We start from the raw sequence: 16746 nt of genomic DNA, 5'->3' as shown, positions 1-16746 counted from the left end.
CAGTGTGTGCTTGGTAATATGTTGTGGGCCATTTTTCCCCCCAACTCGTAGGGAAAACAAAGCATATAGTGAGCAACCACAAGAACGCGGGTGTGCCAGGGTCGCTCTGCATCATGGCGGCCAGCGTTTGCTACTGTAACAAAATGCCTGAGACAACTAAGGGGAGGAAAGGTTCGTTCCTGACCCGTTTACGTCAGGGCTTCCAGGCCATAGTTGCTCGCTTCTGTCATTTCGGGTCTGTAGGGACGCAGTGTGCCCTGGTGGGTCCCTGTGGTAGAGGGAGTTACTCACCTCAGGGTAGCCCTGGAGGCAGAAAGAGAGGCAAGGGTCTGAAAGTCCACTGTCCCGCTTCACCGCAAGTGACCTAACTTCCTTACATTACGCTCCATCTGCTGAAAATATTGTCACTGCTCCACAGCAGCCCAGGAGACACTGCCACATCCGGGCCTCGAGAGAGCCTTTAGATCCAGAATGAAGCGCTGAGTATGTTTAGACCTTAGACTGCAGAGGGACCTTAGACTGCAAAGGGACCTTAGTCATGGCAGCTGTCCCGAGGCTTGATCCATACACCATTCCTGTCTTCCATTTGACTTTGGGCGGGAGCTGCACCCCAAGCGAAAGTTGAGAGCAGGCTGCCCTTCCGGAAGCACCTGAGGAGTATTGGTGAGCTGGAGAGACAAGGCACGTTGAGCAGGTTGCAGGACCCTTGGGAGATGTGTTTGGGTCAAAGGACGGACCGAATTTCTGTTGTGTTTCATTTGTGATCGTTATAAATCACGGCAGGAGGTCCTGGAACCAACTTGGTGTTTCTAAGCACAGTAGCTATTCTGTATCCCCAGATAGCTAGTCTGTGTCCCCAGGATCAGGGGGAACAGTGTTTCTCTGAGACTCACCCACAAATTCATACCCTGCCATCGTTGTCAGCCTCTCTCCCTTCAGGGCCCTCTGCCTTCTCAGAAAGCAGCAGGCACCGTCCAGCCACAGAGCGGCAGGGGGAATTTGAGAAGGCACATGCTTCATTTCAGACCAGATTCCTATTATCAACCTAGATAAGTTCTGTGAGTCCTGAAACAGACTTGGCCCAGCAGGCAAGGTACCTGTTCATGGCAGAGCACTGGGGGACAGGAGTGGCGAGGCCAGGATTACAGATGGAGTTTTGAGACGGGGCTGTAATTCTAAAGAGGTTGTTTGTTACTTAGAAGCCAGGAGGAGCTCACCGGAATGCGGGAGGACTTTGATCTGGGCTCCCTTAGTAAAGCCTGCAGCTTAGTGGTACCCTGTGATCACATTCCTGGAGACTCCTTGGCATGAGGCGAGTGCATCTAATGTGCTCACTGAGACGTGTGAGGGTGAAGAGTTCTAGAAACCCTCCCCTCTGCCTCCTGACAAACACAGATTTAGTAGGAGAAATCGAATAGAGTAGGGATTCATTGCAAACGCGGAAAATTCAACAATGAGCCAAAAATCCAGAAACATCTGCCTCGCTTCTCTAGGCAGGGGGATTGCAGATGTGGGAAATCTGGGGGTTCGAAACGTTTTAGGGGAACCCAGTGGCCTTAGAGAATAGGAACAACAGAAGTGAGATGTGCAAAGGTTTGTCAGTGTGGAGTCCTGACTGGGACTGACATGGAAGGCAGTGGAGTTCGAGGAAGTGTCCAACTGTGACGACACACTTACCCTGCCATGAGTCCAGCCAATACCCTGGAGCAGAACCAGAGGGAAGTCTCCTCTAGCTTCTGCTGCGGTCCGAATTCCTTTATAAAGTTAAAGGTTTCAGCTAACATACCAAGATGCCATGGTTTGGGGTGACAGCTCCAGAGCCCCCTTCATGTCTCATTTCCTCTTTCCAGATACCTCTTTATCAATATGGGGTGAGGCTGAGGAGTGGAATTATAGCTTACATCCCCGTAGCTGCCCGTTGCTCATGAGTTCTTGTGACCAATCCCTGCAGGGAAGGGAGAAGGAGAGGGGAAAGGGAGGGAGGTGGGAAGACAGAGGGAGAGAGATGGGAAAGAAAAGGAGAGAGATAGACAGACAGAGAGACGGGGAGACAGACTGAATGAATATGAACCACCTCCAGGCCAGGTACCATATGGAGTTCTGAGAACGTGAGTATGAGACAATATGAAGATGTAGCTGTCAGGGAGTTTACACGTGACTGGCTGTAACAGGTGTACACACCTGTAGTCCTGTGGTAAATGACTCAGGCCCACATTATGGGGGATGAAGACGGAGGGAACAGAGAAGCACCTGCTTCAGCCAGGGGGCCTTTACTGTGGGGGTGGGGCTAGAGGAGAAGAGTTTGAGTGATGGAGGCTGGGAGGGTGGAGGCTTGATTAGGCAAGGCCTGGTTGTGTGCCCTGTTAAGGGGCTCCGGCTTTCCTGAGCAGCTCTCAGAGGTCAGAGAGTAATTGTGGGTAGGAGGGCGGGCATTTGCATGTGGAGCAACTGTGGAGTCGCCTTCCCCGGTTAGAAGAACTATCCTACTGTAGAGATGGCTCAGAGAGCTTGAGGGGTGGGGCCGTCTTAATGGCTTGGGGGCAGCTGGAAACAGGCGGAGAGAAATGGATGGGTTTAGACTTGAAAGCTGGGTCGGCTAGAGGAACAGCAAGAGAAGCAAGGGCCACATATGACCAGGGTTCTATGTTTCCTATTTTAGTTCTGCTCACACTTTGCCTCTTTGGGGAGGATTTTCCTGACCTCTGCCCTAAACTTTGCCACGCAGGTCCAGCTCCGAGTTCCTCTCCTTATACAATATTGTTTTTGTATAGTTGGCAAATTTGTTTTATTTTCCCTAATAAAGGAAAGCTCTTAAAAGGTATCTTGGACTATTCGGGGAGTGCGTATACCATTATAGATGTTTAATATTATCTGGGTATGGTATTATTTGGACTCTAAAGCCTTATCTGATGGGTTAGCAGTGTCATCCAAAGTTGCCGTACTCTTGCTGAACAGCTCCCGCCTTCCGCTGTGTTCCCAGGTCCAGAGCCCAGCACCCGGTGTGAACTGTCACCAATCAACGCCTCTCACCCAGTCCAGGCCTTGATGGAGAGCTTCACCGTTCTGTCTGGCTGTGCCAGCAGAGGCACCACCGGGCTGCCAAGGGAGGTCCATGTCCTAAACCTCCGAAGTACAGATCAGGGACCAGGCCAGCGGCAGAGAGAGGTGAGTGTGGGCGTTGCCCTGGGAGTCTCAGATATCGGAATAAGCTTCTGTGAGTGGATCCTTCCTTCCATGTTGGATTCTGGGAATCAGAACTCATGCTGTCAGCTTCCTGTAGAGAGCACTTCTTCCTACCCAACGCGTGGGCCCCCCTTTTCCCCTAAGATTTAAAACTGTCTTTTCACCTTTACACATTTCCTTTCTTTCCTCTTGCCTTGCTGTGTCATAAGAACTTACTGCTTCTGAAGAACGAATCAGGGAAACTTCTAGAACAAAGGTCAGTACCCTGAGGGTAGCTTCTTACTGAGTTGCAGCGTCCTGTCCAAGATGGCAGTCTTGGCGGTCATGGAGAAGTCTTGATGGAGAAGGTAATGGACCAAGCTCATGATTGGACTGGGCTCCACCATTGAAAATAAGTACGACACTGCTCCAGGTCCCCGGTCATGGTCAGTTTACAGGTTAGGATGCAGGTATGAGGACAGGAGTTTCAGAGGTAAACCAACCATTCCTCCCTGTGTCTCAGCAATGGCATAGATGGTGCATTAGTGGTCTCCTTGTAACCATTAAGAGGCTGGATTTCTCCCACAAAATTACTCCGAGTTATCTTCTTTCTGTTTTCTGTGTTTGTTTTGTGGTTTTGTTTTTGTTTTTTCTCTTTCTTTTCAGTTCGTGTCAGCAATGTTATCAGGGAGGGATCGTTGCTTTAAGGAAAAAACATCTACAGTAATCCCTAATGCCAGGGGAGTTGGGAAAAAAATGACTGAAAAAAAAAGGGGGGGGGTTTCTCTTGCTCAGAAAAGTGAATTCCCACACTCACCCGTGTATGTGGCACGGGCGTCCCCTCGCTTTTGGGGGTACACAGGGCAAGCACAGGCATGGAGCCTCCACCAGGAAAATCAGAACTTACTTTAATCTGGTGAACGTGTGCAGTGTTGGCTCGTTTCAACGTCAGGGCATCGAACCCTTTCCCGCGCCATTGGAAATTATTGTCAGTCCTCCTGGTGGCCTGCCACTGTGGCTGCAACACATTCTTCAGGTCAGATTTCCTTATCCCCGTAATGTGTCTTTAATTCTCGACGTACACGGGAGAGTTTGTGGTGGGAGGGAAAGGAGGAGGGGAGGAAATACAGCCCCTGTGAGGCACTGCTGACTCCAGCAATTCCTCCGCTCTGCAGTCATTCATTTTATGTATGGTTCTCTCAGAGGGACCAGGGAGGAAAAGGAAAGGCCAAGCTGTTGCGGGAACACCAACAACAGAAAATTCTTAAGTCATGTTAAACACTCTTAAATCATGTGGTGCCGCCGCCGTGGACTCTGAGAATGGATAGGACGAGACCGGCATAGCACAAGAAAAAGACTTCAGGGAGGGGCATCACAGAACATGGCAGCACAGGGGTGTGTGGTCAGCTGGGGGCTTCTTCGGGGTGGCCCCAACACCACGCTCCTTCTGTGTCTGTGTAACCAGTGTGTGTAAGCTCTCCGGCCAGTGATTTAAAGACATCTCTGCCAGTAGGCCTCTGAGGGAAACTGCATTTTGTCTTCCTTGGAGACCTTTAGGGATTAGATGCCGTCGTTCAAGGCTGCCTGCAAGCAGGATGCTAGAATTTTCGTCTTTGGATACTCTGTCTAGCTCTCCAGAGCTGTCCTGTAGCAGACCTTGGGGTCTTTTACATGTGCACAGGAGTAGTGCAGACAGCACCAGACGGAGGCGGGAGGGGTTCGTTGATTGGTAGGGTGGGTGTCTAAGTGTTAAACTCTGACCCCTCTTCATAGATGGCTGGAGACACACCCCAGCCATTGTGCTAACAGCTCTGAGATAGGTTAGACAGTGCACGAGGTAGCAGTTCCCCTCAGAAATAACAACTGAAGTATCTACCAAAAGGCCCAGTGTTGCTTAAAGCTTTTATCTTGAGTGGCCTACATCTGATGAATGCGTGTAGTATATCTAAATTGGAAGGTTGTCAGACAATTTCAAAGGCACAGTTACAGAAATATCCCACGGTATGGGTGAAATTTAAAAGACCATGCTAAGTAATTGGGATAGTCACACACCCATGCGTTGTACGGTCTCGTTTAAATGAGGAACACAGAGTACATACAGACAGGCAAAAGGTTAATCGAGCGTATGCTTAGGGCTAGATAGGAAAGAAGGAAGGAGGAGTTGACTACCCTGGGTAGTGGGGGCCTCGGGGATGGGGGATAAAAATATTCCAAAACGATGTTGTGATTCTTACACAGACCCGCAACCCCAATAAAAGTGCCGAGTTATAATTTAAAAGTGATGGTACATGAACTGTATCTATTTTTTTTTTAAGTCCTTTCTTTGACTTGGCAGTGTCTAGTTAGCTCGTAAAGTCAACTTTGGCCGATTCCACCCCCATCTTTTTTTAGGAACAAAACTGCTTCAACTTTCAACCTAAACTCCATTCTTTTTGTTACTCTCACTGGATGGCTCCGTTTCCGTGGCTACGGCATCGCGTGGGCTATGCTAACTGTAATAGCAGACACGTTTGGGGGCATTCGTAGAAGGGCCAGAGTCAAAGACCTTGTAAAGTCTACACTAAACTCTTCTATGACGCCATTCATGAGGGAGTTGTGAAGGCAGCCCTGTTTGCCCTTAGCCTTAGGGATACCGGACCAGCACCGGAGCTGTTAGACCACCCCTGCTCTAACATTTGACCAAGCCCCTCCCTCCCAGGCGCCATAACTGAGCTCCATCTGAGGGGAGGTGTCCCACTTTCCTTGGCAGAAGAGGAGTCAATAGTCTCTGCATACGGACACGGTCACTGGCAGCCCTGGAGGATCTGAGGAAAGGGTTCTACCCGGGCTGGGGTACCGGGCTTGCTGCAGCCTGTCGGGACGTCCTGTCCCGTGGCATTGCTCTCCCACCCCCTCGCTGCTGGCATGAGACTGGGGAAGCTACGTCTAGAATTAGGGCTGTTTTCATCTGAGACCATACATCTCATTTGTAATCACGGGTTTCGGGAAATAGCAGCCTGGGAAGTGAGCGGGAAACTGGACAAAGTGGAGAAGGGCAGAAGAGGCCAAAGGCCCTGAGATGGTAGCTTCATTATTTATTGAATATGTGTTATCACTTCCTTTGCTTTAATTAAAAATCATTGTCATCATCATTACATCATCATTACATCATCATCATCGTCATCATCTGTAAGTGGGGTGGGTGTGGGTGTGGGTGGGGGTGGGGGTTGGGGTGAGGGGTGAAGAGTCACGTTCACAGAAGGCAAAGGATAACTGTGGGGTCTCTCCTTCCATCGTCCCAAGGGCTCAGACTCTGGGCTGCAAGCATTTCTGCCTGTGAGCCATCCTGCTGGCCCACATTAGCCTCTTTCATTGCTCTAGATTGTCTGCTCCCAGCTGCTCCTAGTGCCTGTTGACTGGAGCAAACCCCCCTGTTTGAGTCTGTTCTGTGAGTCCTGGGGTTCAGTGCCTCAGGGCACTGCCTGGCTGAGAGAGGGTCACAGCACCCCACCCCACCCCCAGCTTGTTACAGAAGAGCACAGACATTGGGTGACTGTTTGCTTCCTGTCCGTCCGTTCATTTCCCCCTGTGGTCTGTTTCCCGTGGTGGTATGCCTTTCCTCTTCCCGCCTGCCTAGGGTCAGCCTCCTGTCCCACTACATACTCACAGGAGACACGGATGGGCACTTACAACTGTTCTGAGCTGAAGGAAAGGCTGTTCTTTTGAAGGTGGGGTAGGGATAGGGGCTGAACGCCTTCGACCCCCTGTAACGCGTGTCCTGCCACATTCGGAGTCCTGGGCTCCTCCATGAATTCCTGACTCAGTCCATGAATAGACTGTCAGCGGGCCAGCCAGTGCCTGCTGGAGGGCTGGAGCGAGGAGGCTTCGCCGCTGTGGGGAAGGGACCAGGTTTAATAACTCCACCTATCAGAGACGCCTCATACTTCGATATGTCTATTTCTCTGCCTCATTCAGAGAGAGGACTCGGGGTGAGCGCCCAGTGACAGGCACAGCAGAGGTGTAGGCAGAAGTGCAACATGAGGCACGAAGCAGAAGACCTCAGTTTGTCAGCCATGTGGGTCTGTGTGTGAGGGGAAACCGCAGGCTTTTGCTGTGCAGGTCTCAGAGCTTGCACGATTGAGCCTGGCACTGGGATCCCAGCTCCCAGTGTGGCAGTTGTACCAGGTGGCTGTGTTACTCCCACGTGTGGCTCCAAACTGTTCTGTCTTTGTACTCGCCCCTTCCTTGGCTTTTCTTGAGGGCAGGGAAGAGTAGAGCAGGAGAAAGAGAAGGACAGGAACACCCTGAGGTGCCCGATGCCCTTTTGATAGCTTCTTTATCCCCGGATAACAGTAACAGTTCTGATGGTACAGGTCATGGTGGGCCACCCCATTGTCGGGCACTCACAGAGACTCGGGTGGCCCTCTGCAGCCTGAAAGGGAGGCCTGACTGTCTCTATTTTAGTGGAAGGGCACATCTGGGCTTTGGGAGGCCATTCAACTAGTGGGTGAGTAGGGTGTCTCCCACTGAGAAGGGTCTGCCAGTGCTCTAGCTCCTTCCCTACTTTGAGATGGCCTCTCTTACTTTAAGCTCTTACTTTATCCCAGGCTAAGTGGGCTCTATCAGTTAGCTAAGGGAGGCGGCTCTCCCAGGGAAGGTTCAGGTTTGATCAGCTTGTCCCAGGAGGCTCCTGCTCTTGCCTTAGTATTGTAACCGTTTCAATCCCCTCAGGGCTTCACTGCAGTTGCTCTCAGTGTGGCAGGGTGTCTTCTTTCCTTGTGGTTTAGGATTAGCATAGCAAAGGCCAGCAATTATAAAACCCAGGGCTCTCAACCCCGGGAGCTATTGCTGGGCTCACACAAAACGCCCCCACCGAGGTACTTGTTTCAGGCAACCTCCCTGAGCAGCTTTCTGTGGCTTTCATAAAAGTCACTCCGTGCCACTCGAGAGCTGGTTACACCTGCCTTAGCTGTGTAGGGGGAGCTGGCCAATTAAGAGCCTCCCACTCACAGTGAAGAACCTCGCTTGATCTCTCATCTGCTGGGTAGCCCCACCTGCTGCCTGGGTGTCTTTTCCCTCCGTATTCACACGTCTACCGGCATTTGATCTTCCCTTTTATTTCTGGGATATTAACATAGGAACAACGGCTTCCTTTTCCTCCTTTACCCCTTGACAGTCAACCCCAGCCACACTTAGAGAAGCAGGAAAGGGTATGCGTCTTGCCCAGACCCATCTCGAAGGAACAGGTAAGCCACTTCAAGGTTGGATGTTTGGGAAACACAGAGCAGAACACCGCGGCGGAACTAGCTGCGTTTCTTCCCTGCGGGAGGCATGCTTGTTCTGCCCAATGTTGTCATGGTTGTCTCCCCAATATGAGTCCTATGTATACACAGAAGGAAATGAGCCCTCAACCCTGAGGGCTATTTGCGGTTGTAGTGTCTTATATGCAGCCTACATAGAGTTGTTTTCACTAAGCAAGTGTAGAAGTCAGTGCCTCACACACAGATGAAGAAACTGATGAAAGTTTGTTCCTTTCTTTAAAAAGAAAAAGAAGGAAGGAAGGAAGGAAGGAAGGAAGGAAGGAAGGAAGGAAAACTTATGCATGTGTCTGTTTCTGTGCTGGGGATCAAACTCGGGGACTCCTAAATGATAGACATGCACCTTACCAGTAAACTACCTTCTCATCCTTTCTTCTTAGAAGAGTTCACAGATAGATGATACATAGATAGACATGATAGATAGATAGATAGATAGATAGATAGATAGATAGATAGATAGATAGATAGATAGGATATGGAGATAGATAGATAGACAGACAGATAGATAGACAGACAGACAGGTTGGATATGGAGATAGATAGACAGACAGACAGACAGACAGACAGGTTGGATATGGAGATGGATAGATTAGATAGATAATAGATAGGTGATAGATAGATTGATAGATGATAGATTATGATAGGTGATAGATGATAGATGGAGAGATAGATGATAGATAGATGATAGATACATACATAGATAGACATACATTCTGGGGTATGTGTGTATTCCCATGTATGCCATGTTGAGTGTGTCTGGAGGTAAAAGGAACAGCTTGGGGCTGTCTGTTCTTTCCTTCAACCACGTGGATTCTAGGATGTGGCTCAGGTGGACAGGCTTGACTGTGAATGGCTCTGCCTGCTCAGCCAGCTTGCTGGCCTCCACACTCAGTTTCTAAACAAGCCCATCCATACAGGAGCCCTGCCTGCTGTCTGATAGGAGAGGGTCAGCATGGGAGTCGCTCCTGTGGAGCAGGAAGGATTGCTTCAACATTCATCATTGTATTACTAGCCTACAGCAGGGTTATTAAATTCCCCGATTTCTTCTCTCCTCACTTTCACTCCCCGACCTCAAGTCCTGTGTTACAGTAGGATGATTTCCCTACCTGCAAAGTCTCTGACATGTGGGACCAGAGAGCCTAACTGGCTAAGACATTTACATCACTGGAGAAGTGTCATCCCTTCTCTTGGAGACATCCAGTACAGTTTAGGTGATGGCTGCTGGGCAATGTGATGGTGTCAGGCCAGGCCTAGGCAGAGGAACAGGATGGGAGCGCAGCTAGGCAGGGATGTCGTGACATAGTACAACGGGAGCTGAGACTGCCTGCTCTAGTCCAGGGTGGTTTCTAACAAGTTGGGGCAAGATGTGTAACCTGAAGCGACAGCTAACTGTCAGCTAAGAACTCTCTGAAACCAACCTTGGAGTTCTGGATGCCAAAATCAGAGGTGCTAGTCAACACCAGCCCTGGCAAACAAATCAGGACACAGACTGAGCGGAGAAGTTACAGCATTCATACCAGGATTTGGGCTGGCTACATAGTTTAAACCCTGCCATTTACCAAAGGACTGTCCACACGGTGTAAAGTCACCTAGCAAAGTTTAGACCCCGTCCCAGCAGAATTGAGCCACATGGACTCTGCTACTTCAGTATGAGGTAGTGCTGGGCTATGTTCTGCAGTGCCTGGGAGCTGGTAGATTAGAAGAAAACCCAGACAGACAAGTCTCTTCTTACTGGCTTGTCCCCCTCAGGATGGAGAAGAGACTATCCTTTACCCCTTTTACATCTGTCCAGCAATGGTTATTTCCCAACCAGTGTGGTGTCTGATCTTCCTGGCGGCTAGGGTCACAGCCTTGATCTGTGTGTTGCTGCTGTGCTTTTGACTCTTAAAATATCCTGGACTCTTGTTAGAACATGTTTCTACACGAGTGCACGCCGCATTTGAAAATGTGATTTGTTTTCCCTCTTAGCATTTCTAAGAGGATAAAAAGCCATAGAATAATTCACAGAGCAAATCCATCAATCAGTCTTTTTTTTTTTTTTTAGTTCTTTTTTTTCGGAGCTGGGGACCGAACCCAGGGCCTTGCGCTTCCTAGGCAAGTGCTCTATCACTGAGCTAAATCCCCAACCCCCATCAATCAGTCTTAATGCCCAGCTAGGCCAGTTGGGCAGATGCCCTGTGAGTGTGCCAAGTGTGTGCAGATGCCCAGCATGTGTGCCCAGTGTGTACAAATGCCCAGTGTGTGCAGATGCCCAGTGTGTGTGTGCTGAGTGTGTGCAGATGCCCAGTATGTGTGCCCAGTGTGTGTGTGCTGAGTGTGTGCAGATGCCCAGTGTGTGTGTGCTGAGTGTGTGCAGATGCCCAGTTTGTGCCCAGTGTGTACAAATGCCCAGTGTGTGCAGACAAATGCCCAGTGTGTGCAGGTGCCCAGTGTGTGTGTGCTGAGTGTGTGCAGATGCCCAGTATGTGTGCCCAGTGTGTGCACATATCCAGTGTGTACCCACCGCGTGCAGATGCCCAGTGTGTGCACGTTTGGTATCCAGTTATTCACCTTACCTGCTATCTTGACATTTTGTTTGATAATAAAGGGAAATTTCCTTACTAACATTTTTTTTATTTGAAGACTCACATCCCATAGTGGTGTTTATCACACTACCTTCCACCCTTCCCTCAACTGTGATTTTGAAATATGTCTGTATGAATTAGACTCACTTATTTTACCTTTTCCTTCCAACACTTTGAAGAGGACTTATGTGAACTTGGCCCCTTTGCCTCTAGGCTGTTTCATTCCTCATGCCCCGCTGCTCCCCTCTCCTTTCTGAACTCCTGACTGAGTGAACATCACGACATCCTTCCACCCCCCACCCCACCCCCCACCCCACCCCCCCCCCCCCATTGCCTGGTTTCTGTTCTTTGCTCACCTCTGCGAGTCAAGCAAGGTGCTGTCTGACCAACTCATGGACTCCTGGGACTAAGGAAAGGCCAGACCACAGGGCAAAGCAGTGAGGTCCAGTGGTGATCAGTGAGTCCAGCACTTCCCCAGTGTGGGCTCCTGATGAGCAGCTTGCTTCTCCAAACCCGACTTGTATCCTTGGAAATGAAGATGATGGTGTCTCTGAAATGGAATTTATATGAATACACCATCACCGTCTTCAGACACACCAGTAGAGGGCATCGGGTCCCATTACAGATGGCTGTGAACCACCATGTGGTTGCTGGGAATTGAACTCAGGACCTCTGGGAGAGCTGTCAGTGCTTTTAACCCCTGAGCCATCTCTCCAGCTGAAATGGAATTTAAGAGCCTTCCTAAGCTGATTTCCCAGGGCTGTTTTCCCAAGCCAGCTTCCTGGTCAGTGAAGTTTATCTCCATTTTCTCTGCAGTGGCTCTGGGATTTCTCTGTCCCTCTCTCCTTACCATGTAGCCTCCTTAGTCAGTCTCCTGGGATGGACATCTTGAGCTTCAGGCCCTCGGCTGGGAACTCCTTCATAAATCCAACCTTCCACAAACAACGTTCTCATCATTCATCCTTTTATCATTCACGGAGCCATGGCTTGAATTATTTACCAAGGGCCTAGTGGGTAAGCACCTCCGGCTTCTTACTCAGCTCTGTGTCTGCAGCACCTGCAGGAGGTTAAAGGATAAATTTAATCCAACACGACAAATAACAGAACCTTATGGCATTAACAAAACTTTGCAGAAACGCACGGAGAGAGTGGTCGCTCTAACCGGAGATGAGAGGAGGAGCCCAAGAGACAGTGTCTCTCGAGGGAGACTCAGATGTCAACAGATGCTATGAGGCAGAGGGTGAGGATGTATCACAGAGAGGAAGATCAGAAACTACACTCAAAAGACAGACCTTTGCTGTGTGTGCTGTGGGCTCTACACTGTCACCTTCAAACCAAATCCCGCTTGCTCTTTATTTGCTTTTAGATAAGTCTATCGAGAGACCATCCACCTACATGAGCTTCACCTGTCTACAACTAACAAGCCAGTGGCTTCGGTATATCATAGAGTATACGAAAGGCAGTTGGAACTATTGATTGTGATTGTGGATTTGAGGGGGTCTAGCATCACCAACAGTACAAGTCTCTGGGCATGTCTGTGAGGGATGACGTAGACTAGGTTAACTGAGTGGCCAGCGTCACCCAAACATGAGCAGCCCTGCCCACTCCGCGGCCTGGAGTCCTGGAATGAATGAAAGTTGAATGGGAGCTGGGTACACTCATGCCGTCAGCTGCTGCAGGGTTCCGATGCCACACCCGCCCCACCATTAAGGACAGCGCCCTCAAACCGTGAGCCACTATAAACCCTCTTCCTTAAGTTGCCTTTGCCAAGTATTTAGTCACAGCAGGTACCAAATACGACCCTATAATCTAATTTCACATTTTCATTATTCCTCAAAGAAAACTCACCGCGCCCGATTTTTTTGTTCTCCCTGCTCAGCTAACAACCACCGATCTGTTTCCTTATGGCTATTCTGGGCATCCGTGTAAATGGAGTCATGTAACAGGTGATTTTTGTGGCTGGCTTCCTCCACTTAGCAGTATTTTTGATATGTATCTGTTACTTTTTATTTCTGAGTAGCATTCTGCCATATGGGTATAACATAACACAATGTGTCCATCCGTTAATCAGTCTGATGTCTGTTTTTGTTAGGACACACCCATACTCATTCGTTGATATGTTGTCTATGGCTGTTTTCTCGTGATGCCGGAGTTGAATATTGTGTAACGGACCCCTGTGGCTTCTGAGGCCTTAAGTATTTACTGTTTGGCCTCTTGTAGCAATAGCTTGCCAACCCTGGAATAGAAGATTGGGGTAATAGTAGGGTTGGGTTGGGGCTAAAAGTGGGAGATGAGATTGGAATGGACACATTCATAGGGTTGAGGACACAGTCCCATGGACCGATGTGTGTGGTTTGTGAAACTCCAGATATCCTTGGAGATACCCGAGAACTCGAGTTTAAGGTCTCCCTCAACCTGTAGCAGGTACCTGTAGTCCCAGTCCAGTGGAGATAGGAGCCCCGGAGTTCAGAGTCAGGCTGGTCAACATAATTAGATACTGTGCGTTTAAAAACATAAAAAGACCCGGGAGGAGCCTGAGTCTTGCCTCAACTGCCGAATCCATTGGTCCATACCTCCCTTCTTCTCTTTTTAATGTGATTTTTAAAGATTTATTTTTATTTGCGTGTGCATGTGTGCATACGTGTGTGTGTGTGTGTGCGCGTGTGAGTGTGCGTGTGCGTGCAGGTATGTACACATGGCTTAAGGTGCCAGGTGAGGACTCTGGATCCTTTGGCACTGGCGTTCCAGGTGGTAGTGATCCGCCATGTGGGGGCAGGAACGGAACCTGAGTTATCGCCAGAGCAGTGGGTGCTCCCACCCACCGAGCCATCTCTACAGCCCCCTCTCACACTCCGTACTTCTGAATCTTGTATATTAATCCCGGGCACCCAGCTCGTACATGGGCTTCCTAAGAATGGGAACCGGGTCTTGGGCTTCTTTTGCAGCATGCCATGGCCCGCACATGGCAAGAGGACGGTGTTTGCAAGTTCCACGTGTGCTCTTGAAGTCACGGCGTCCCACGGTGTACGCTTATTGGGTTTGCTTGCTGGTCTATGATGCGATCGGCGGACGTGAGCTGGGTACCCGTGCACTCACTCTCTTGTTACTGTTCCCGGATATCTTCCCCTAGTTAAACTTCATTTCATTCATCCCCCTCCATTCTCTCCAAGGTCTGCGGGTGGTCATCTGCTAGTAAACTAGTTAGTCTTTCCCTCGGCCGGGTAGTTTTTTGGTCTCACTCCATGCTTCTCCCTTGGGTAATCCATTTGATCTGAGCCGGGTTTGAAGTCGGGCCATGTAGAACGATCTGTCCCCGTGGCGGTGGTAGGGACTCGCAGCCAGTTCTGAACGTGACTGGACTTAATTAATTTTGATCCCTCCAGTAGAGAGAGAGTGGTGTTTTACTCTACTGTGTCTTCTTAGATAACTAATAATTTGATTTTTGTTTTTAAGTTTTGTTTTCTTGCTTGGTGACTACTTAAAATATCCCTGCCTATATAGTAATTTGTTCCTTGTTTAATGTGGCTCTTTCCTGTGTTTGCTCTGGACTCCGGTCTTCGTAGCTTGTTTTCTAAGGCAGCTCAGAAGTTGGATTTGGCAGTGTCTTCAAGATCTACCCACCAGAACCCTACAGGAAGTTGTGTGTCGGCCAGAAGAGTCTGTTTATTTAGAGCGTGGTGTCCAGCAGAGGCAAGCCATTTATGAGGGTCTTAAAGACACAGGAGCCCGACTCTGTGTTTGGAAGACAGTAAGCCTGACCTCCACTGCACGCATGCGTCCCAACTTTTCCTTTCAGCCTAGCGGGGAGCTGCAGCCAGGCCTTGGGCTAACTCAAGTAGCCCTTCCCATTGGACTGCTTAGGTCTGTCTGAAAGGCTTGGATACTAGGGAGTCCAGCTTAAAACTGAAAGAGTAGGACTCCTTTTTACAGAAATAAAGCTGGCATCTGTAAGGATTCACTGCAGAGGAGGATATTATCGAGCTGTGTTGAAATGCCTCTAGCCCTCATTGCCTGGGTGAGGCCCTGCCTGCTACCATCCCAGTGACACTAATGTTGGAAAGACATTATCCGTCCAAAGGTGACGGTCCTTCAGTTGACTCTGGAACACTTCTGTCTATTGGAGGTGAAGGATGGGGATGAAGAAGGGAAGGTGAGGTCGTCTTTGCAGGTAGCTTCAGCTCCCTTTGATGAGTTAGACTAGAGGAGCTGTTTGTGCATCTGAGAGCCAAGACCAAAGCCAGGGTCAGGACCCAGGATCACTGTGTAGCCCCTTCCTGGAGTCCAAACATCTTATTGTGTACATTAACGTTCAATTTCTATTTGTTGACATGTGTGCACGTACTCCAGACCCTTTGTGGGTTTCATTTGCCTAGCCCTAGGCCTGCCACAGGGTCGGTACTCAGTATCCGTGTACTGGTTTAAGTGATTGCTCTCCTAAGAGATGAGCCTTTGAGTTAAGTGCAGCCCCACTCTAAGTTATGGGAGCACACACACAGGTGCTTTGAGGAGAGGAGCAAAGAGCCACTGAGGACTGAGAAATGAAAGGCAGAGTGGGGGAAGGGCGTCGAGTGCCTTAGATACATCCATTCCCACGGGCATTTCAATGGTTGGCAGTTTGGTTTTTTTGGTGACGTTCAAGTTGAGATGTTCCTGCTTATTAGGCATTTTAACAGAGCAGTGATTTTATTAAAGCCTTATGTAAGTTTAATACTCCACTAAGTCCAAAACAATACTTTTTAATTCTTTTCCCTGTTATGCCCCCTCAGCCTATTTCTGTATTTCTGTATAGCAACAGTGTTGCCTTGGGGACCCAGATGTTTCAGTCGAGGCAGAGTAAGGGAAACAGGTTGTCCGGAGGTCTGTGCTTCTGTGTGAGGCCTTTGGGTTGACTCCTTCTCTTAGGTATTATTTTAATTCCCTTTTAAAATAAAAAAAAAAGTGTGTGTGTGTGTGTGTGTGTAGAGAGAGAGAGACAGAGAGAGAGAGAGAGAGAGAGAGAGAGAGAGAGAGAGAGAGCAAGAGAGAGGTGTGGGTGTGAGTGTGGAGGTAAGAGAACAATTTGGGAGATCGTTCTCCACATTTTTCTGTGGGTTCTGGGCTTTGACCCCAGGTTGCTGGACTTTTGGACGAAGCCCTTCTACTCGCTGTGACATCATGACAGCCATAGTTACTCTTCTTGTTGCCGTGACAAAGTTCCTGAGTGATGCCTCTTAGGGGAAGAAGGCTAGCCCGCATGCAGGGAAGCCATGGCAGTGGGAGCTGCTCCGGGCTTTTGTGTCCCGTGCCTAAGGCCTATTGCTCACATCTTGGCTGACTGGGGCCCAGGATGCAACCTTAAGGCCCATCCCCTGATGCTCCATTTCCAGGGCTGCAAGTTGGCCCAGCCTCCCAAAGATTCCACAAGAGCAGCAGACCTTCGTGAACCCGTTGTGGTCAGCGTCCAGGAGAAGCCACAGAGCCGGCCCTTTCTCGCTTAGTGCATGTGTTGCTGTTTGTCTATGTTTCCTGCTTTCACAAGCTTGAAGAGCCGCTCTCCTTCCCCCAGTGGATGTTGGGCTAGCGAGACTAAGCAGCAAGAGCACCATTGTGAACGAGTGTTTCTCTGAGAGAGTCTTGTTCATTCTTAATGCTGTTGAAGATCTAATTCTCAGTGTTTTAACTGGGAGCTGTTCAAATTTGCCAAGCCGTAAAACCTTTCAAAGCCTGCTCCAAGCTGCATTTTAT

General features: G+C 49.4%; 1 protein-coding gene across 1 annotated transcript in view; it reads left to right on the top strand.

The window, feature by feature from the left end:
- Positions 1-2991: 2991 nt before the first annotated feature.
- The window catches only part of Tgfbr3 (transforming growth factor beta receptor 3), a 107266-nt gene continuing 93511 nt past the window's right edge, over positions 2992-16746 (top strand). Inside the window, exon 1 of the mRNA XM_032916431.1 lies at positions 2992-3165. Coding sequence (XP_032772322.1) covers positions 3046-3165 — 120 coding nt within the window. The 5' untranslated portion in view covers positions 2992-3045. The remainder of the gene's footprint in view (positions 3166-16746) is intronic.

Source organism: Rattus rattus, chromosome 11, assembly GCF_011064425.1.
Source record: "Rattus rattus isolate New Zealand chromosome 11, Rrattus_CSIRO_v1, whole genome shotgun sequence".
Taxonomy (NCBI): domain Eukaryota; kingdom Metazoa; phylum Chordata; class Mammalia; order Rodentia; family Muridae; genus Rattus; species Rattus rattus.
This window is presented reverse-complemented; position numbering and strand designations above follow the sequence as displayed.